The sequence below is a fragment of the Myotis daubentonii genome, chromosome 11 (genome assembly GCF_963259705.1).
Source record: "Myotis daubentonii chromosome 11, mMyoDau2.1, whole genome shotgun sequence".
NCBI classification, from domain to species: Eukaryota; Metazoa; Chordata; class Mammalia; order Chiroptera; family Vespertilionidae; genus Myotis; species Myotis daubentonii.
In genome coordinates, this window is record NC_081850.1 from 20815344 (window position 1) to 20838058 (window position 22715).

At 42.7% G+C, this 22715-nt stretch overlaps 1 protein-coding gene across 10 annotated transcripts in view; it reads left to right on the forward strand.

Annotated features, from left to right (window-relative positions):
- The first annotated feature begins 14460 nt into the window (after positions 1-14460).
- SLC24A2 (solute carrier family 24 member 2) overlaps positions 14461-22715 on the forward strand; it is a 221733-nt gene continuing 213478 nt past the window's right edge. For 3 of the 10 annotated variants that reach the window (XM_059656558.1, XM_059656560.1, XM_059656559.1), the window contains exons 1-2: positions 14469-14742; positions 16626-17710. In XM_059656558.1, coding sequence (XP_059512541.1) covers positions 16781-17710 — 930 coding nt within the window. In that variant the 5' untranslated portion in view covers positions 14469-14742; positions 16626-16780. Of the gene's footprint in view, positions 14743-14984; positions 15342-16625; positions 17711-22715 lie in introns of those variants that run through there. The other 7 variants (XM_059656555.1, XM_059656557.1, XM_059656556.1 and 4 more) reach the window with 6 other exon arrangements.

Consider the following 22715-nt stretch of genomic DNA (forward strand, 5'->3'; position numbering starts at 1 on the left):
ATCCTATATAATAAAAGCCTAATATGCTAAGTGTCTGGTCGTCCGGTTGGTCATTCAACCAATCAAAGTGTAATATGCTAATGATATGCTAAGGCCACTCAACCGCTCTCTATGATGTGTACTGACCACCAGGGGGCAGACGCTCCAACCAGTAGGTTAGCTTACTGCTGGGGTCCGCCCAATCAGTACTGAATGAGACAGGCCAGACACACCCTGGAGCCCTTCTGTGGTCCCTCCCTGGCTGGCCAGCCTCCTGTGTCTCTCCCCTGGCCCAATCGTGCACCAGTGGGGTCCCTTGGCCTGGCATTTTCTCTCTTGCAATCCAGGCTGAGGGACCCCTCCCCTCCAGGGCACGAATTTGTGCACCGGGCCTCTAGTATAGCTATAAAGACAGAAACCAAAAACTAGCCTACCGTTCTAAGCTCCAGATAACTCATATGGACATTTTTAAATATTAAAGTAATATCCTATATAATAAAAGGGTAATATGCAAATCAACTGAATGGCAGAACAACCAGTCGCTATGATGCTCACTGACCACCAGGGGACAGACACTCAATGCAAGAGCTGCCCCCTGGTGGTCAGTGCGCTCCCACAGTGGGAGCGCCGCTCAGCCACAAGCCGGGCTGACGGCTGGCAAGCACAACAGCTTTCCTCTGCGGCAGCACTAAGGAGGTCTGATGACTCCCAGACTGGAAAAGGGTGCAGGCTGGGCTGAAGGACCCTCCCACCCCCCAGTGCACGAATGTCATGCACTGGGCTTCTAGTGTGTAATAATTAAAAAGTAAATAATAGAATAAAAGGTGAAGAGTATATTCATTCACTCATTTATTTGCAAATATACAACTAGTAGTTGGGGCTGGACCAGAAGTGACACTCAGATGCTGGAGTTGGGACTTCTCAATAAGTCCTTGTGGTCTGGATGGAAAAGCCTTACTAAATAATCTTGAAATACTCATTTCCAACATTGCATTAAAAAAAAAAAAAAAAAAAACTTGTTCTTAGACTTGTTAATCATTACTCTGAAGAGAGGCAAAACTTAGGTTCCCTTCATGTCAAATACTCTTTAAGTAAATGTCATCCATTTCTTTCCTGGGATATAAAGAGAGTTCCAAAGTCATTACTCACATGCCTTTTAAAAACAGAATACATGTATGTCCCTTAAACTTAGCAGAGATACAAGAAAGCATCTGTGTAGTCTGGTAATACTGACACTGTCACGGTGGTTTTATTTCAGGCACCTTCCAGCATTATCTATATTTAACTACAAGAAATGGTGGCTATTTCTTTTAGGATCTTGAAACAAGAGCTGGAAAGAATGCCAAAAGATTACTCAGTATCACTCCCCCTATACAGGGAGTCCTTGGGGACCAGAACCCAACTTTCTCTACCTGAGTTTCCTAGCATTTAATATTTGCTCTATAAATGTCCTCTGAATTGACTGAAAGTCGTGACCATTGACAACTTACACCTTAAAGATTTTTTAGGGAGATCCTCATGCTCTTCATCACCGAAAAAGGGTCCCCAGGCTCTGACTCAACAAATGAAGAATCAGTCACAATGTTGGAACGGCTGTAGAGTAGCCCTTACGCAAGGGAGCTCAAAGTACTTAGCAGTATTACAGGTCAATAGTTTGGTTTCAAGGATATTCCGTCCGGAAACCACAAAGTACAAGAGGAGGGGGGTGCCTGTCAGCAGTTTGAAATGGCAGACTTCCTCTGATTGCAATTAGCATTTAAAAGATTTTCATATCCATTGCTATTCGAAGACACTACCTTTGTAGCCATAGTAACCCTTTTACATGTAAATTTGGTTGCAGCTACAGGTCTACTTGAGCCATTCATTGTATTCTCCTTCCCAAACCTAGCAGTTTTCTTTCCCTTTGTTCTTTCTAACAGAATCTACTGTTGCACCTTTTTTTCTTCTAACATATTGGTGCTCCCTAAAGGATGTTAGAAAATCTAAATAAGATATCATACGAATTACCAAATTAGGAAAGAGTTTCCCGGATTAATAGGAAAAGCTAGCAGATGTGGATACATTCAGATATCTGGCAGGTGTCAAGTTCTTACACAAATTTCAAACCTATTGTCTTCCTTTTTTTCCTTGTTACCATAAAGTTACACCATTTTACTGACTTAAATTCCTGGAATTATAAATGGTCCCATTTAGGTTATAAGATTTGAGAATCAGGCCAGCGAGATTGTTTCCTGAAGAGGACAGAATCCAAATGCTGAACAGACTTTAAAGGGTTTTTGTTTGTTTGTTTGTTTCTTCTTATCTATAAAGGAAAATCTCAAATGAGAGATAAGGCATTATGAAAATTAGCATTTCCCCCCGTATTTTCTCTTTTAGGATCGGTTTTGACATCTGATTTTGTGATTACAGAAATGGATTTTCAGATCTGTTCTATTTAGAAACAGGGATCAAATTTCAGAGCAGAAAAAGACCTCAGACTTTGTCTAGTCCGGAGTCTTTATTTTGCAGGTGAGAAACTGAGGCTGCAAAGAAATGAGGAACCTATCAAGGTCGCACATCTAGCTAATGGCTCAACTCAAGTGCCCTGATTCCGGATCTGTATGTTATTTCTATAGTATGTCTAGTCTTCACACCATGCTGATGCCACTGAACTCCTTATCACTTCAAATTTCAGGATTTTAGTTTTTGCTATGGTTTTTCCAGATAATTAAACCTGAAAAATAAAATCAAATACTATTCTTTAGTCTGAATTATCCTGATCCTTAATAAATAGCATGCATGCCCTTTCTAATTTCATGTGGTTCAGCATCCTAGCGCCAGCCGGTATAGTATGTGGCTTCTTGACTTCATGCAGGAACAATTTCACACATGAGTCCAGATGACTATGAGGGAACATTTATTAAAGCTGGGGGTGGTACAAGAAAGGGCTCGGTCTAAAAGAAGCAACAGGAGAACCGAGGCTGGGCTGCCGTAGTTCTCTGGAAGTCAGAGGAAAGCGGGTCTTGGGGACAGGTTCAAGGGACTGGCCTGCGAGGCGCTGTGGCTGCCCATTGCTCCCAAGTTGCAAGTCTCATGGGATCCCTTAGAGTTTGGAAGATGCATGTCTGTGGGGGAAGAAATAAGGGAAGAAGAGGGGAAAGGGTATGGCTAGGGAAGGGTGGGGTTCTGGGTGCTCCCCAGAGGGAAAGCACGAGCTGGATCCTTCGTCTTGAGTCTTTTATTTCTTTCTCACAGGCAGGAATCTTAGGGGAAGCCTCAGGGGGAGGGTTTCAACAGAATATTCATCAGTGTTCTAGCTGTGCTCCTTCAGAGTCATGGTCTTCATTGATTGGTCAGTGTCAGGGCAGTGAGTCATCAGTCATCACAGCTGGTGCTGGGGTGGCCCACCTGGTTTTGCTGCTTTTCTGGGTCTAGAGCTGAAATACAACTGAGGCCTAGATGTTATCTCCAGGGAGGTGACCTTCTGTGTCTGCTGTCAATTGCTCTGCTAGTTTGTTCAGCTGGCTGTTTCAGTTCCCCTGTTCCCCTTGTCCTGATGACTGGCCTGTCTCAAAATGAGGAAATAAAAAAGTTTGAGTTAATATTTAGGAGGAAAAAAATCTTGATTTGTGCATTCATTATACTAGCATTAATCCATAGTGACATTTTTAGAAAAGGCACCTCATTGGGAAGCTAATAAAGCTGAAGCCTCAGGGATCCAACTTGCCAGGCCCCTTCCAAGACCCTATAACTAAGTTTGCTTTGTGGTGGGCCCATGAAAGTGAACTTCAGGCCACATAAAACCTGGACCGAAAAAAGAAAAAAATGTCGAGCTCATAATTTGGATACACTTGAAGGCAACGGTTAACCCAGTGGTTGGCAAACTCATTAGTCAACAGAGCCAAATATCAACAGTAAAACAATTGAAATTTTTCTTGAGAGCCAAATTTTTTAAACTTAAACTATATAGATAAGTACATTGTTATTAACTTAATTAGGGTACTCCTGACTGACTGGCTCACTCAACTCGTGCATGAATCTCAAGGCGCATTTCGTATCCCTCGCCCGCCTGCGCCGCGCCTCTCCCATCGCCCGACTGACCAACACCCCCCACTTCTTCTAAGGCCACTTCTTCAAAATAGACTCGCCCAGGCCAAAAACTGACTTCTGCGCATGGGCCACGAAGTTTCAATCACACTGTACGTGCGTGCCCGCATGTGGTATTTTGTGGAAGAGCCACACTCAAGGGGCCAAAGAGCCACATGTGGCTCGCGAGCCGCGGTTTGCCGACCACTGGGTTAACCAAAAAAACCTAATTTCTTATTCTTTTTTGGTTGAATGCTATGTTAGTACACCAAAGGATTAAATTCGTTCAGTCCTATAACAAATGTTTATTAAGAGCATCCTATGTGTCAGGCGCAGTTCTGGGGTTTGGGGATAACACAGTGACACCGTACCTGGTCCTCACAGAGCATAGTACAGTGGAATTCACTATATACATCTTCATTTATAGTACATATCCTAAGATGTATTTTTGAGTAAGATAAATGTGCTTTCCCTCATAGCCTTGTTGGGTGGATTTCTTGTTGTTAAGGGAATGGCTGAGCATTAAAGTATTAATTAATGGATTTATGTAAACTTGGACAGTATTCTGTAGAAGAATGTCATGGGGAATGTCAGTCTCTGGCATTGTCTTGTTCATTTATTTTACTAACAACCTGAAGGTAAACCACAAGCATCCTTATTAAATGTATAGATGAAGATGGTAAGTCAATACAATGAATGACAAAGTGAAGACTTGTCAATATTTTCCATAAAACGTAGATGGGCTTTCATGAAAGGCTATTCCATTACTAACAACCCTATCTCCGTTTTGTCTGTGGTGTTGACAGGTGTCAAGAATGATATGTTAGTATGTGTTCAATCACTGTGATAGTTTTTCAAATTAATATGTCAGCTTTAGTAATTGAAGCATTTCTGTTTTGTGAAGTTAAAGTACTGACATCTGTGTTCAAGTCTCATTTATTAAAACCAAATCTCCAGCTCTGGCCAGTGTTTCTCAGTGGTTAGAGCATCGGCCCATGCACCAAAGGGTCCTGAGTTTGATTCTGTCAAGGGCACATTCCTGGGTTGCAGGTTCAATCCCTGGCTCCTGTCAGGAGCATGTGTTGGAGGCAACCAATCGATGTGTCTCTCTCACAGTGATGTCTCTCTCTCTCCCCCCTCTTCCTCCCATTCTCTCTCTAAAAATCAATTGGAAAAAATATCCTCAGGTAAGGATTAACAAACCCCGACACACAAATCTCCAAACATCTGAAAATCATTAATGTAATATACCATATCAATAGAATAAAGGATAAAAATGATATGATCATTTAATATATGCAGAAAAAACATTTGACAAAATGCAACACCCCTTCATGATAAAAATACTCAGTAAATTAGGAATACATGGCAACTTCCTCAACCTGATGGAGGCCGTCAATGCAAAACCCAAAGCCAGCATCATACTTAATGATGAAAGATTGAAGTCTTCCCCTTGAGATCAGAACAAGACAGTTCTTGCCACTTCTTTTCAAAACAGTACTGTACTAGGGGTTCAAACAGGGAAATTGGGGGGAAAATAAATAAAAGGCAACAAGATTAGTAAAACTCTCTACTTAGAAATGACATGATCTTGTATACAGGATATCCAAAGGAATCCACTTAAAAAACTATTAGAATTGGTAAACAAGTTAAGCAAGGTGGCAGGATATAAGATAATATTTTTAAAAAAAGTGTATTTCTATACACTAGCAATGGATAATCCCAAAATGAAATTTAAAAAATAATCCCATTTACAATAGCTTTGAAAAGAATAAAATACTTGGGTTAAATTAACAAAAGAAGTATAAAACATGTACTCTGAAAAGCTATAAAACAACACATTGTTGAAAGAAATGAAAGAAAAACCTATATAAATAGAAAGAATTCCCATGTTCACAGGTTGAAAGACTTAATATTGTTGATCTAGCAATACTCTACACAATCAACACAATCCCTATTGAAATCTCAGGGGGCTTTCTTGCAAAAATCTATAAGCTTGTCCTTCAATTCCTATGGAAATGCAAGGGACCCTGAATAACCAGACCACACTGAAAAAGATCATTGATCCAGGACTCACGCTCTGTTATTCCAGAACACTAGAAGATGCTCCAAAGATCATGGTCCAGTGTCAATATCACTCCTTCTTCACTAAAAACAATTGACTTGTACATTTTTAAAAGGTGAATGTAATGGCATGTGAATTATATATCAATAAAGATCTTTTAAAAACCCAAATTCTCCAATTCATTTTTTTATTTCTCAAATATTTAAGTACCCCCTTTCACAATTTCTAATAATGGCATAATTTCCAAACTACTTTTCAACACTAGCACTATCAGCTGCCAATTGAGAAGCAAATATTTCTCTAATTTTCATTTCTCATATCTTCCAAAATAGTGGGTAATTCTCTCTGATGTTTGTTTGATGAATAATAAGTAAAAAGTTATCAAGAAAGCATGTATTTGATATCTAAAAGCATCATCCAGAAATGATTGAATATGGTGGCTTATCACCAAGTTAAAATACCCAGAATTTAAAAAAATTATGTTAAAGCTCCAGACTTTCTCTTTAACATTACACTGGCATATCTGTATAAAGTTCAGTAAAGTCTTTATGTCAATATATTTCACTAAAATCATTTTTTGTCTGGTGCCAACAACATAAACTTTTATAGCATTTCAGATCTTATTTCTGTCAGCTCCTCAATGTTAAAAAAAAAAAAATTCCAACTGTCTTCAAAGTATTGAATTTTTCATTTAAAGGAAATTATTCTACTATATTTTCATAGAGTAAATGAAGTTTTATCAATGATGATTGAAATTTTACTGCCTTAATTTATGTTTTCAAAAAAATAGTGTTCTCTTTTCAGTAGATAGATGTTTTTAACAAGCCAGGACTACAAATATGGATTATAATTTATGTATTTATATTGTTGTTATTCTTTTTTTAAAGCCCTATTAAATATTCAGGCCTAAAATTGTCCATTATTTCTAAGGATTTTCAAGTCACTTTATTTACTTTTTAAAGAATTTAATGACTGAAAATTTTTTTCTTAATAATGATTATAAATGTTGTTTAAATTACAAGATTTAATATGGTTCCTAATCTAATAAAATATTTGTGTTTAATATTTTTACCTTTTAATACTATAATTTTTAGCCCTGGCTGGGTGACTCAGTTGGTTGGAACATATTCCCATACACTGAAAGGTCATGGGGTTTGAGTCCCTGTCAGGGCACATACTTGGGTTTAGGGTTCAACTCCCAGTCAGGGCATATATGAGAGACAACTGATCAATGTTTCTCTTTCCCTCTCGCTTTCTCCCTTCCTCTCTGTAAAAATCAATGAACATATCCTCGGGTGAGGATTAAAAATATAATAATACTAGAAGCCCGGTGCACGTATTCATGCACCAATGGGATCCCTCAGCCTGGTCTGTGCCCTCTCGCAATCTGGGACCTGCAGGGATCTGGCCGAAACTGGCAGTCCAACATCCCCTGAGGGATGTAGTAGTGCGTGAAGTGGCAGGTGGCCAGGGAGGAGCCCGAGCCTGGGCCGGGTGCTGTGCCACTCCCACTCATCCCGGCCCCACTGTGCCTTCCACTGCCGCTGCTTGCAGCATTGCTGTGGAGGTGGGAGAGGTTTGTGCCACTGCAGCTGCTCTCGCCAGCTGTGAGCCTGGCGTCTGGTGCCTGTTGGTCAGCTGAGCGGCGTTCCCACTGTGGGAGCACACTGACCACCAGGGGGCAGCTCCTGCATTGAGCGTCTGCCCCCTTGTGGTCAGTGTGCATCATAGTGACTGGTCAACCAGTCATTCAGTCATTGGGCAGCTTACACTTTTATATAGAGAGATAATTTTTATTTCATTTCTTCTTATACTCCCACTGATCTAAATTTTTCCTATTAATTATACTTAACAGAAATTTTGAGAAACATATAAATTTTGTTGTCCTTCATTCTAGGTATTTGTATTCAACCTTTTGTTATAAATCCTTATATTTGAAAACATTAAAATGTACATTTACACAAGAATTGCAACACAGTAACTATAAAAGACAAATGAAAAACAAACCATTTTGGATGGCAATCACAACTATAATTCCAGGATGAAAATAAACTGGTGAGCCTCCCAAAGCACAGAATGTTTTATAAAGAATACACAATCTATCTGCACTGCTTACTGGACATTGGCCAGCTGGCTGCAGAGTTACAACTGTTTCTCAGATGTTGTTATGAAAGGTGGCCATTTATCAAAGTTATTGGGATAGTCTACAATATTCCCTAGGATTTGTGAATTTATTATTATTAATTTTATTATTTATGTTATAAAAGTAACTTTACTGCGTATCACTGTTACTGAAATAAAATTTATCAAGTAGTATAGAAGTATTTCCGTATTTTAACAACCTGTCTGGCCTTAACTATCTGCCCTGTCTGAGGCTACATGGGCCTGTCCATATAGGGAACAAGAGAATTACCCTTAAAAAAAAAAAGGGACTATCTCCATTATAGTCTTATGTGTGCCTGGGACAGGAGACTGACAAGACAGGAAGTATTTAAGGAAAAATAGTGACTCTTCCCCATTACTTTTGCTAAGAACATTCACCAAGACAAGGCTGGAGGCCCATTGGTCCTCCCTGTGGATTAATCACCAGGCAGAATCACCACTGGTTATGGGGGAAGTGAAGACATCCATGGAGAGAAGACTCATCCTCCCCATCCAACTCGTGAGAGAAAGATACACATGAATCCTCAGAGTTTCCAACAGCAAGAAATAGCGTTCAAGATAAACAAGAGGGTTCTTTCACTCTGAGTCACATGTATAATGATGTTCATTGCAGTTATTTATAATTGGGACTCAACAAAAGAGTAATGGAGGAATTGTTCAAATAGATTATGATCTATTTATCATAAAATATTCTGGCCCTATCCAGTTTGGCCCAGTGGATAGAGCGTTGGCCTGTGGATCAAAGGGTCTCAGGTTCAATTCCGGGCAAGGGCACGTGCCTGAGTTGTGGGCTGGATCCCCAGTAGAGGGCATGCAGGAGGCAGCCAATCAATGATTCTCTCTCTTCACTGATGTTTCTATCTCTCTCTCCCTCTTCCTTCCTCTCTGAAATCAATAAAAATATTTTTTAAAAAATATTCTGTAGCCCTTTTTTTAAAAAAGTCTTTCAAAAGGTAGTCGTACAGAAGCACATTTTCTTCATTTGCTTCACTGAAATCCCTCCAAGACAACAATAGGCATAGACAGCAGTATGGTAATTACCAGAGGGAATGAGGGTGGGGGAGATAGAAGAGGGTTAAGGCGGGTGAGGGGATAAGTGATGATGGAAGGAAACTTGACTTTGGATGGTGAACACACAATAAAATATACAGATGATGTATTATAGAATTGTACACCTGAAGCCTATATAATTTTATTAACCAATGTCACCCCAATAAAGTCAATAAAAAATAACAAAACAAAATCATATGGTCAAGGGAATTCTATCTACAATGAAGCCAGGACATGGCTCTATCCCAAACTACCAATGATAAAGATTTCCATGAAATATAATGATATTGGGACAAATTAAGGGAGAATTCCAAAAAAAGTAATACATAATATTCCTTTTATTTCACTTTTATGAATTGAATAAAACTAAGTAATTTATCTCAGCATTCAAATGTACAGCAGTACATTCCTCATCCCACAGTTGAGGCTCAAGACAAACATCGCTTCTTTACCAATATTTTAAACTATATTTTATAGTGAAATTCTGAGCCAGAGAGAATGCAGCAGCAGGAGGAAGCCAGCAGGGCACCACTTTTTTGAGCTCTTAGAAGTGCTTGCCCCCGGAATGGGCTGTCCTGATGCTGAGCCTCTTTCCCAGACGGTCTCCTTATCTCTGTATCCTTGCAGACATGGCTCCGAGAGACAGAGGAAGTCCCTGGAGGTCACTCGGGACGTCTCTGCTGGAATCAGGAAGACAGACAGGGTTTTGGACTCCAAGTCCCTTGATGAAATCAATAGACTCCTCCCTCCCGCCCTCCGCCCAGCCCTGCCTCCCCACTGCTTCCACCTTGGTAATCAGGAGCCCTGAGCTGAGCTGGTATTGCAAAGAGAAACTCAATTTTTGTACTTCCTGAGCATTTAAGCCCGAAAAAAGTCCTGTCCCTAATGTAAAAACCACAGGCATTCATCATTTCTCATCTCCTTAATAGATAGGAAGGGAAAGAAGAAGAAAGAGCAATAATTTGGATGTGTCGCTTAAATGCTGCTGCTGAAACCACTGTCGAAAGCAAAGTAGCGAGTACTTTTGTCCCTGGATCCCACAGAAATTTCTCTCTGCTTTTATTATTCTCATTGAACTGGAATGGGAGTTCATAATAAAAAGAAAAGAAAAAAAAAAGGAGCTAACTTCAAACAAAAGGAAAACAGAGTCAACCCAGGGTTGGGGGCCTGCGGAGGACATTTTTTTAGAGAACACCAGGGTTTTATTCTGATATTTACACCTGTGATTTTTAAATAAGCAACATGGGTCCTCTTAGGAAGTAGATAATTATCCTAGATTGTCAACCAGCTGGTGGTAGAAAAAAATCCACGGGAATCACCTAAGCTTGTAATCCCAACAGGAAAAATGCAACTAACTTGGTTAGGCAGCAACTAAAAACTGCAGTCGTATAACAGGGAGGATTAATAGAAAGAACTTGGCCTGTGGAGCCAATATTGGGCACAAATGAGAGCTGCTTGGTATTAGGCAAGCCCCTTGGCCTAACGGAGCCTCAGTGTTTTTCATTTGTAAATGGGAATAATAATAATAATAATAGTGAGATTGGAGAGATAAGTTAAAACTTCTAGTTCATGGTAGGTACCGTGTTCATGTTAGTTTCCCTCCCCCGCCCCCCAATCTTTTCATTCTTCTCCCAAGCATACAGCAACTGCACTTCCTTCCTCCTTGAAGATAAATATGGCCGTGAGAGTTGCTCTAGCAAATGAAATTTGAGCAGCTTTAAAAGCAAGTCAAAGATTTGCCATGCATCTTTTCTCTCTAGAAAGCAACTGGCAATGTTGCAGATAAGTGAGCAGCTTGGGGCCAGGGGTGAGGATGACACAGTAAAATTCCCAAAGGATGGGTATTGTGAGTGAGAAACAAGAACTTTTGTTATTTTATGCCACTGTGATTTTTGAGCTCTTTGTTACTGCAGCATAACCTGCACCTTCCTATTAACTCACTAACCTTTAAATAACTGCATTTGCCAGTAACTCGTTAATTCATTCCACAGATATGTGTTGAGCAAGCATGGTACTACATGCTGGGAAATGCACGATCCTGATTCTTGCCCTCAAAGAGCTCATGGTAAGGGGGGAAAAAGAGGGTCATTCTTGAAAATCTTTAAAAAATATACCTCCTGCTGATTCTAATGATTAACAAGAGTTAAGGTTGGGACATATATCAAATCCTTCATATATGTCCTGACTGCCTGCAGAAACTGGTCACAGAGAAGCTGGAGATGATAACACAAGGATAGTAATGTGGAGGGAGAATGAGAAAAAGAAAAAAAAAAAGATGGTTAAACTGACAAAGTAAAAACTGAATACTGCATCTTGTCTGTTGGTTGCCTGAAATTTAACCTGCCAGGAACTCTCTCTGACTATTTTAGTACCATGGGACTTACGAACAAAAGTCCCCGGGGTGATCAAGGGAATCCCCTGGGCGGGGCACCAGGAGTAAAAACCGAGGGACCAGAGGCATTTAAGAGCTGCCTTGGGGAGATAGTGGCTCTGGGCAGCAGCAGAGGGAGAGTGTGGAAGTGGGGCTCGCCACCTGGAGCAAGGCCCACATGAGTGCAGAAAAGGCACCTGGAAGAAAAAAAAGGAAGGGAGGAAGGGAGGGAGAAAGGTAGTGTGGGAGGGTGGAGGGAGGGAAGCAGAGAGGAAAGGAGGAAAAAAGAAAGAAGCGGGAGGAACCTCGAGTTTAAAAAGAAAGATAGTGCTGGTTGGCTAGAGCAAGGCCTAAGGGAGAGCCCAAAGCTGGCACCAATCAGTTTCTGTCCCTTAGAGCATTCCAGCAGGCCCCCACATGTGTGTCAGATGACTGCCCCCCTCGGGCAAAGCTCCAAGACCAGCAAAGCATCCGCTCTGCACAAACTCTGGGCCTGAGGAGGTTGAGTGCAAAGCGAGCGCCTCCAGACCTGTTTCTCAGGTTGTGGTCGCTTGTGGGTCTCATGACTGGGAGCCCCGTTGGTTCTCAAGGCTAGCAAGGAGGCCTTCTGCCTTTCACCCTTCAATTCCTTCCCTTCTTCCTGCCTGTAACACAGATATAATGCCTGGAAGAGGCAACCACTTTGTGGCTGTGAGGATGAAAACCATACATTAAGGAAGACCGATCAAAGGATTTGGGTTTCTTGATGGCATCATTGAGCTATCATACAAATCCTAGAAAGTCTGCATTCAGGCTTCTTTTTATATGGGACAAACTCTTATTTGGTTGAAAATCTACAGATGAGTTTCTATTATACGCAGCCAAGTACAAACCCTAACCAATACAACCTGCACACTGATAAGTTCTTCATCTGGACCTCATGTGGGCCTCATTCCCTTCCCATCAGTGGGACTCTGGCTATTTCTGGGCTGCATGAGGAAGTAGCTGGCTAACATTTATAAAGATCCTAGGAGAACATTACATGGTTATAGGAATATATTTTAAAAATCTATTCCAATCTTTTTCTTTTAAGCAGAACCCTGTATACTGTACATAGCTTCTCTCCTTCCCACCCTACCCCTATGTAGCCAGGGGCATCCATTGCAGGAGGGAAGATTAGAATCGTTAGACCAGGAAAGCAAAGACAAAGGCAAGGTATGGTAAAACCTAATTGATCACCCTGAGGTACAGTTTGTATAGGAAAGGCAGAATAAATGCATGATTGTTTCTTTTTAAAAAAAACAATTTCTAAATAATGAGTTCGTTCCCTTACCCATGACAGTAATCAATCAATTGAGTTACTTTAGAATTCTTTTAAACTTGTAGATATAATCCTATTTGATGTGTTTGCAACAATTGTAATTATCAAATTTTCGTGCTCAAATTGATCCATCCTTGCCTAGTGGGCGTCTATTTGGATTGGTCCTTAGTGTTTTTGACACAATCCTAGTGGTTGCTCCTTTTCTTGTTTTCTGTAATTATTTTGAAATAAAATGATCTGGTTTCTGGGATTTGCTTTAAAATGATGGCATGAGAAAAAGATGAAACAATTAATTGGCCATGAGTTGATAACTGTTCAGGCTGGGTGGTAGCCCCATGGAGGTTCATTATACTATTCTCTTACATTTGTGTATGCCTGAAATTTTCCAAAATAAAAATGAAAGATAAAAAAAATCTTCAGCTTATGACTTCCAAGAGGACCCTGAAGTCCTTAGCAAGACAATGGTCTTAAGTGCCTGACTTTGATGGGAGAAAGAGATTTCTAAGGCTTTTTTTGATGTAGGAAGAGTAAGTGTAGATAGAGGTCTGAGTATAGAACTGTATTCAAATTCATAAGTAGGGAGCTATCCGGATATGACCCACATCCCCCCAGTCCCAGGAAGGCAATAAAAAAAAGAAGCCGGGGCTGGCTTTAGCTCAGCTGTTCCTTCTTCCTGTCAAGTCTTCGCTTGCCAACCACTCTTGCTTGCCAGGGTGGTTCCAGACCAGGGGCACCCTCCAGCCCTTTAAAAAACAAACAACAACAAAACACCTCTAAGTGGAAAACAGTAGGAGGGTGAAGGGTAAGGAGAGTGGGGAAAGTCCCAGGGTTTCTCGCGGGTGCCTCTTGGCAGTTTTGGTGGTGGTCACAGGTGGGTAGAAGGGGGTCCCTCAGGAACTGGCTTGTTGCATGTGCTCCCACTCTTGGGCCCATTTCTTGCCTCTAATCTCCGACAAGCCTGACTCATTTTCTCGCGGTCAAGAGGCTCTTGCTTTCCAGACAGGGCAGGAAGGAGCCCTGAGCTGGGAGCCCAGATGCCAGCATCTGAGCCCTGTCTGTAACTCAAGATGACACTATTTTAGATCTCAGCTTCATCACCCATGAAATGAGCCTCCAGTGTTCCCACCATGCGAAGCTGGGCCTCCGGGAGCAGACGGCCTTGTAGGCCTTCATGCCTTTCCCCCAAAGATCTTTTCCACCTTTCCACATGACATCACCTCCCAAAGAAATAGGAACTGTTGTCACTTTTTGCAAACAACTGGGGAGGAGGTGCCGGGCATAGATGACACCAAAGTTGGCAGCACTCTCAGGCTTGGGGAATCCGGTGCGACCCGATCTGGACGATTTCTCCTCTCCGTCCTTGCTCGCCCGCAGATCCTGACCCCGGTTCCCACTGCGGAGAAATCTCCTAAGAGACGGCTGCCGGCGTCGCCTCTGCTCCCGGGAGGCGTGGAGCCGAGCGCGCGGGAGCCGAGCGCGCCGCGGCCACGCTCCCCGCGCAGAGCCGGGAGGGAGGGGCCGGAGGGGCCGGGCCGCACCGGAGGCGGCGCGCGGGGCTCACGGCGCTCAGTCTCCTTCGGAACCCAGCCCGGCCGGCGGCAGCGGCGGCGAGTGCGAGCCGGAGCCGGAGCCCGAGCCCGGGCCTCGGAGCGGGGAGGTGGAGGGCCGGGGAAGGGCTGGAGTAGCGCTGGACTGGAGCGCAGACCGCGCCTGGACCCCGGCCGTGTGCGCGTCTCCCTGGCGATCCCGGTGAGTGCCGGAGCCCGAGCCCCTGCCAGCCGCCAGGCGTGCCGGCCGCCTCGGTCCTTGGTCGCTGTCCCCGATCCCGGTGGCGCGCACCCCGCTGCTGCGCCGCCGCAGCCTCACAGGTGGCTCCGCGGTGGACGTGGCTGCCCCAGGCCCCGCCAGGAGTTAGCCAACTCTCTCCGCTCCCGGCGCGGCTCCCGAGCCTCCGCGGCTCCCACCTACCGCCCTAGCTTCCGGCTTGGGGTGGGGAGCACACCGAGGGGTGCTCCCCTTTCCCCACCCACCGCTAACGGTTCGGGGAGATGTGGGCCAAGCGCCTCCCCGAGCTGCAGCTCAGCTCCTGGCTCGCTGATGGGACAGCCTGTCCTTTAGTTTTCTTCTACAAACCCACCGGGGAAAGTTCGGGACCACACGAGGCAAAGTTGGGGCGTGGCTGGGGGCACACTTCGCCGGCGGGGGCCGCTCTCCTGGAGCGGAGCTGTGGGTTTGCGGGTCGAGCCCGACTCCAGCTGGAGCCGACAGTGCACCCTGGGAGTTGAGTTGGTCTCTGCCGGCGGCCGGCTCAGCGGCTCAGCGCTGTCTGCGACGATCCCCGGAGAGCTGTGAGTCGCTCCATGGCTCCTGCTAAGACTAGCCCTAGACAGACAGCTGCCAGCCGCCGGGAATCTGTGACGGGCTTGGTTTATCTCAGAAATAAGCAGCATCTCCGCCTGGTTTGACTTGTGCTCTTGCTCTGCAAACCTGAGCTCCAGCTAATCTCAGTGTTTAACTGGCGTGTGTTTAATTAGCTTATTTGACACCTGAGATGATCTCTGCGAATGTCCCTAAAGTGAAATCTTTGATGTGGGGATTGAGGGGGGAGAGGGGGTGCGGAGGAGGAAGGGGAGACTGTTTTTAAAGGAAGTTAGAGAGAGGAACCTTCAGAATATCAGCGGCGGGGTCTGGATATTTTACCCATCCTCTCTGTGGGCTAGAGAATGAGAGCTGCTTGGATGTCTGACTATGAATCGGTGTTGGGGCTATTTTGGGCAGGTTTTGCGGCTGGAGGTATTGCTGCAACTTGCATATTGTTTATGAAGTACACATTTGGTCTCTTGAAATAGCCTTCTTGTTAAGAGTTGTTTGATTTGCTAAGTTGTCTATTTCAAATATGACTGGAGATTGGTTTTTAAAATGAGCTTTGGCTGACAACAATGTCTAGATGTAGAGGGAAGACCATTTGTTCGTGTCGCTAGAACATTCTTTTGTAAACTTAAATTTTTCAAGGTCTAGCTTTCTGCATCTGATAGAGGAGAAGCTGTTCATGAAAAATCAAATCCTGAGATCTTTATGTGTTCAGGGAAAGATTGCTCCCTCCGCCAACACTCAACCCTTTCCAAACAGTAGGTTAAATCAGAAGGTGTGCCTGCGACTGGAATTACATAATTGGACTAACAGAAAACAGTGAACAGTTGTTGGTTGTCAAGTACATAGGTAGTTCTAAAAGCAGTGGTATCTTTGTAGCACTGGGAGGTTGTTATGTGATTTAGGGTGGAATAAACAGACAGATTTTCATCTAGAAAATTTTTATACTTCACACACATCTACATAGTCTATACCTAACATTGGACTTACCAAAATGCTTGTGTCTGTATATACATTGTTGTAAGTGCCTACTATGTGCCACATCCTGTTCTCAGTGCTTCATGTGCTTTAACTCATCCTCAAAGCAATCCTTGGTGGTAGGGGCTGCCACTGTCCTCGTTTTTGAAATGGGGTAACTGAGGCACAAAGGAGTTACGTAACTCGCACAGCTATAGGATAGGACGGTCTTCAATCTACAAAGTTCGTTTTGTAAAAAAAAGACATATTTATGATTACCTTATCCTTGTTTTTATCTTTTGAAGCATAAATGTCAAAAGTATTTCCTGTGACGCATAAGAACCCCTGACTGTGGAAGTGCCACGCAAGCACCATTGACTCTCAAGTGAGGCAAAGTATGAGAGAGCCGTCTGGTTGAGTTTACAGCTGGAAGACCACCGAGCCCGCCAGGAGACCCGGGATGGAGCCGCACCAGAGCACCCCCCTCACTTTCCCTGAGAAACGGTGTCCAGAGAAGTCACCGTCTGGCTGCAGGAAACATTATACTGTCAGGAAAAAACTGAAGTTCATCCGAATCTTAGGCCTTTTCATGGGCCTGGTAGCCGTCAGCGTGGTCCCATTTGCAATCAGTGTCTTTTCTGAGACAGAGACACAGAGCCCAGGAGAGGCCAGTGGTGCAAAGGGCCCCGGGGTGGCACCCAGTTACCGGCAGAGAACTCTCTTAGATTTAAATGACAAGATTCCGGATTACACTTCACAGCCACCTCTTTCTGAGGAAGGCACATCTGAGAATAGTACAGAGGAGGAGCAAGGAAACTATCCAAGAGACATCTTTTCCCTCGAGGAGCGAAGAAAAGGCGCCATCCTTCTCCACGTCATTGGCATGATCTACATGTTCATCGCCTTAGCCATTGTCTGCGATGAGTTCTTTGTTCCTTCTTTGACTGTCATCACTGAAAAGCTGGCCATCTCTGATGATGTTGCCGGAGCCACCTTTATGGCTGCTGGGGGCTCTGCCCCAGAACTTTTCACGTCTCTCATCGGGGTGTTTATTGCTCACAGCAATGTCGGCATAGGCACGATTGTGGGCTCGGCGGTGTTCAATATCCTCTTCGTTATTGGCATGTGTGCCCTGTTTTCCAGAGAAATCTTGAACCTGACGTGGTGGCCACTCTTTCGGGATGTGTCCTTCTACATCATTGACTTGATCATGCTGATCATATTTTTCCTGGACAATATCATCATGTGGTGGGAAAGCTTGCTTCTCTTAGCAGCTTACTTTGTCTATGTGATCTTCATGAAATTCAACGTCCAGGTAGAAAGATGGGTGAAGCAAATGATAAGCTGCAATAAAGTCGTCAAGGTGGCAGCACCAGAGGCCCAAGCAAAGGTTGGTGGTGGGGGGCTGTTTATCGAATGTTCTGAATTATGATGTTTTTGAGATCTGCCATTTTTTAATGTGATGGTGTTTGGGGCTGCAGTGGATAATGGGTTGCTTTCTACAGTTCTCTGCTAGCCAGACTAACATGGCAGTGAGAAAAGTTATGTGGAAATGTTCTTGTGAGTCTTTACTAAGTTCTCAAGCTGCTTGCTTCAGAGTAAAACACTTATATAAATATAGGTTACATAAGTACCCCAGAGCAGACTCAGTAAACAAAATAATCTGTCTCTTATTTTCTGCAAGTAGGTATAATGATTCTGTGAACAATTTAATGTTCATGGGGAAGTTAATGGTAATTAAGAAAGAACATTTGTGTCACCAAAGCTATCTCTTTTTTTAAATATATTTTATTGATTTTTTTACAGAGAGGAAGGGAGAGGAGTAGAGAGTTAGAAACATTGATGAGAGAGAAACATCGATCAGCTGCCTCCTGCACATCCCCTACTGGGGATGTGCCCGCAACCAAGGTACATGCCCTTGACCAGAATCGAACCTGGGACCCTTCAGTCCACAGGCCGACGCTCTATCCACTGAGCCAAACTGGTTAGGGCCAAAGCTATCTCTTTAAGTCAACAGCCTAGCAACTAGCAGGACTGGTCATTAGAGTGGGTCATGGCTATTCTTGATCCACACAGAAATGCTCCGGATCACTTGGTCAGGGACTGATTGGGATCCATTACAGAGAGTCACTGGCAGGCCCTGCTGTCTGCCGATGGATGTAGCTCGATGGCACATTTCGCACACCATGATAAACATGCCCCAAAATATTTTTATAGTAGACTTTGAGGGGTTTTTAATGACAATAGTGGCCGTCCTACCACTTAGCTGGTGAGCAAATTGGTAAAGAGCTTAGAAGAAATTGATCTGCAAAAATGTAAATCCTCACATTGGGATGTTATCTCTGAATGTGATTTTAAACAGAAAACCAAAATACATATGCAGACTTCATACTAGCATCTGGGGAAATTCTCATGTGTGCAAAAAACAGATGTTGAGTGGAGGGTGAGATATTTTGTTCAGCATGAAAAGAAAAAAAAATTAGATCAATTTAGTATAACTCCTTTATGGTCAAGTTCGATGACCTATCTATTTCTTTTCTTTTCTTTTCTTTTCTTTTCTTTTCTTTTCTTTTCTTTTCTTTTCTTTTCTTTTGTAGCAGCCATGAAATGGGAGCAGAGTGCAGAAAAACATACCAGTAATATTTCTATTTATTATATGCAAAAGAGAACTGTATTTTTTAATATTTCACTCAGTGTATGGGTGTTTGTTAGAAACTGCAGTAAAAATAATCACTTCGCAATATACATGCAAAATAAGCATTCCGATGTGATACATGAGTATATGGGCGTAGAACAGGGTCATTACTAAAGCCCCTTTCCCTACTCTAACTTTATAGCCAAAATGATGACCCCGCAAGCCCTCTCCTTGACTCTGATTGCTAGTTTGAGTGGTTTGCATTAATAGTCTTATGTGTTTATGGCAACTAGAGTACTGAAGGAACAGCATATATTTTAGAGGCAAGGAAATGATTTGGTGTCATAAATATCCTGAGCACATCAAGGGTAAAATGTCTTTTTGAGAACTCACCATTTTTTTTTTCTGTTACCCCATAGTGCAGCGGTTCTCAACCTGTGCCTCGCAACCCCTTTGGCAGTCTAACGACCTTTTCACAGGGGTCGCCTAAGACCATCCTGCATATCAGATATTTACATTAGGACTCATAACAGTAGCAAAATTACAGTTATGAAGTAGCAACGAAAAAAATTTTATGGTTGGGGGTCACAACATGAGGAACTGTTTTAAAGGGCCAGAAGGTTGAGAACCACTGCATAGTGGAACTTCATTAATTTAGATACAGACTTGGCTAAAGGTTATGTTGGCAACATTCATGAAAAAGGAATTTGTAGGGCAATGCAGTAGTGTATTGAAGATTGCAGGGGGTTTTGTATTCTGATTGGGGTGGGATGCTGGTCTCATGCATTTGGGAATAACTTTTTAAATACCGTTTATAGACAGCGTTTAGTCAGTCAGAAGCCATTCATTAAAGTAGCTCTAGCAGGATTTTTACCTTCTGTATTAGATGACTGTCATGTCATTTTTATGGTCATTTAAAAGTCAGAAACTTAGGCTCACATTCCTTAATAGTAGTTACTCAGTTCCATAATTTTGCGCTATGCTTAATAGTGTGCATATTTTAATTTGGAGATTGCAGATTTATCTAATTAAAATAGGAAGAAGATTATACTTATGACTATTACTCCTGTTTCTGATTTCCTCCCAAGTGTGTTCATGTGTTATTTTCCTTTTAGCACCAAATACCTTTAATTTATTCCTTTTAATTAGAGTTATTTCTTTTGGTATTCAAAAACTAAGTTGAACTGTTAATGTAATGGAATCATAATTTTTAACATAGTTATGCCTTGTTCGGTAAGCAAAATGTTTGCTGGGTGAATCAAAGTGCTAGAACACAGTTATACATTTTTAGGTGAAATGGTGCATAATGGTGTGCGATTTCCTTAAGTAAAATTTTGCCTTGTCAATTTCACTTTTGAATGAATGATTGCTGAAAAATTTTGTTCTCAGCAGTTAGTCTTTATCAAGCACCTGATTTCAGAATCTTACGGAGATTTTGCTCCCGAGGCCCTAAACATAAGGTGTCCCACAGGCAGATGAGTCCTTGGGCGTGGCCATACAATCCTCTGTTGTGCAAGATTGATTTCTGGCTGTGCACCCCACCTTTCCCACAGAAGTCAGTGCTTCTAGCATCCTCAGAACACTCAAAAGGAAGGTCCTAAGCCAAAATCCAGCCCTCAGTGGAGTCTTCTTAAAGAGGAATGTGCTGTATGTAAATTTAGGAAGCAAAACACTAAGCATGTCTTCATGCAAAGCCACTGTATTATCTTATTGCATAATTATGGGGCATAGGAATTTGGAGAAGTAGAGGAAACATTTTATATATTCTTGTACAAATCATTAAAGGTTCTGGCTAAAAAATCATCAGCCCTGCTGGACTCTAGTCAGTGAAATATCTTTGGAATGACTTGCTTCATAGACAAGATGAAAGTCTTAATTTGATTCCATTATTGATGAAGTAGCTCATGGGGCAACTGTGAAGCATGGCAAAATGTGAACGGCCATATTTTTCATAGTTAAAGTCATAGTTTAGCATCTCAATTGCTCCACCCTGTGTGGTTTTTATTTGTAATTATTTATTTTAGTGATAATATTATCCTTTTTAAAAAGCTGTGTAGTGTCACAACATGGTAAAGGTACCCTCGGCTTTGACTTTGTGGAAAAAAAGGGGGGGTTAACCCCATGTGTGTAATAAGCCCTGTGATCTCAGAGAAGTCACATAAACTCCCTGAGCCTCCTAATGAAAATAATAATACCTACTTGATAAAGTTTGGAAAATTAATAAACGAAGACTGTTCAGCAGCTACCATAGTCCTTGGCAAATGTGTGTTGTTCAGTAAATGTTATTTCTCTTCCTTTGATCTTTCGTTCTTAAATGGAAAGAGAATCAGAATACATTATTTCAAATTTGAGAATTTCAAAACATTTCTGGAAGGTTGGCATTCACCCCAGTGAATCACTGAGTTAAGCAGGCCATTGTTTAGAGGCAAATACTATTTGTCTATTATAATATTTATAAGCCCTAGTTCACATACAGTGAATATATATATATATGCAGGCCACTTATTATCATAAACTCCAAGGAGACCTCCAAATGCCTTTGGTATCCTAAAATTTTATTGTGTAGAATTTTTTTTAAAATATATTTTATTGATTTTTTACAGAGAGGAATGGAAAGGGATAGAGAGTTAGAAACATTGATGAGAGAGAAACATCGATCAGCTGCCTCCTGCACATCTCCTACTGGGGATGTGCCCACAACCAAGGTACATGCCCTTGACCGGAATCGAACCTGGGACCCTTCAGTCTGCAGGCTGACCCTCTATCCTCTGAGCCAAACCAGTTAGGGCTATTGTGTAGAATTTGCTTGAAATAAGTAGGCCATTAGCTGGGGTTTAGAAAGATCTATGCTAAGCAGAGATTTTTGTTTTAAGGGTGTTTTTATTGATAAATGGTTGAGATTCTCATCTAAAAATCTCTCCACAGCTGGTTAGGACAGAGTTTGAGTCCTGAAGGATGCGGCGCAGGGGAGTTCCAGGGCTTTAGAAGCAGTTCAGTGTGCCGGGCCGGCTGCTGAGGTCTGTTGATCTGCTGTGGTGCTAGGCTGTCATTGGCCTAGAAAGCAGCTGTCCATGGTGTTTAACTTCTTAGACTTGGCACTGTAATCTGACAGCAAGTCAGCCCAGTTGTAATGAAGGGAATGGTCTAAATAAAGATGCTTAAAGCTGATAGTTGAGGAACAGGCTACTTAGCAATTTAGGTGTGCCTTGCTTTATTCAGATTGTGTGTTCCCGAAAAGTTGTTTGTAAGCAGAATTTTTGCAATTCAAATTGTTATTAATGTTCGCTGGAAAATTAGAAATGAAATGTTATAAATATTTCTCATACAGTGAAGTATTTCTTATAAACCATAAATCATATTATGAATACAAATGAATAGTCCCGAGTTTGCTTAATGCACAGAATCAATACTAATAAAAGGGTAATATGCTAATTAGACCAGGAGACCTTCTGGACGTCCTTCCGGACAAAGCCATGGTGGCAGGGCTGAGGCAGAGGTGGTTAGGGGTGATCAGGCCAGGAGGGGAGGGCAGTTGGGGGCAATCAGGCTGGCAGGGGGGGCAGTTGGGGACGAGCAGGCTGGCAGTGGGGGGCAGTTGGGAGTGATCAGGCCGGCTAGGGGGGGTAGTGGGGGCGAGAAGGCTGGTGGGGGTGGCAGTTGGGGGTGAGCAGGCTGGCAGGCAGAGTGGTTAGGGGCGATCAGGCAGGCAGGCAGGTGAGCAGTTAGGAACCAGCAGTCCCGGATTGCAAGAGGGATGTTT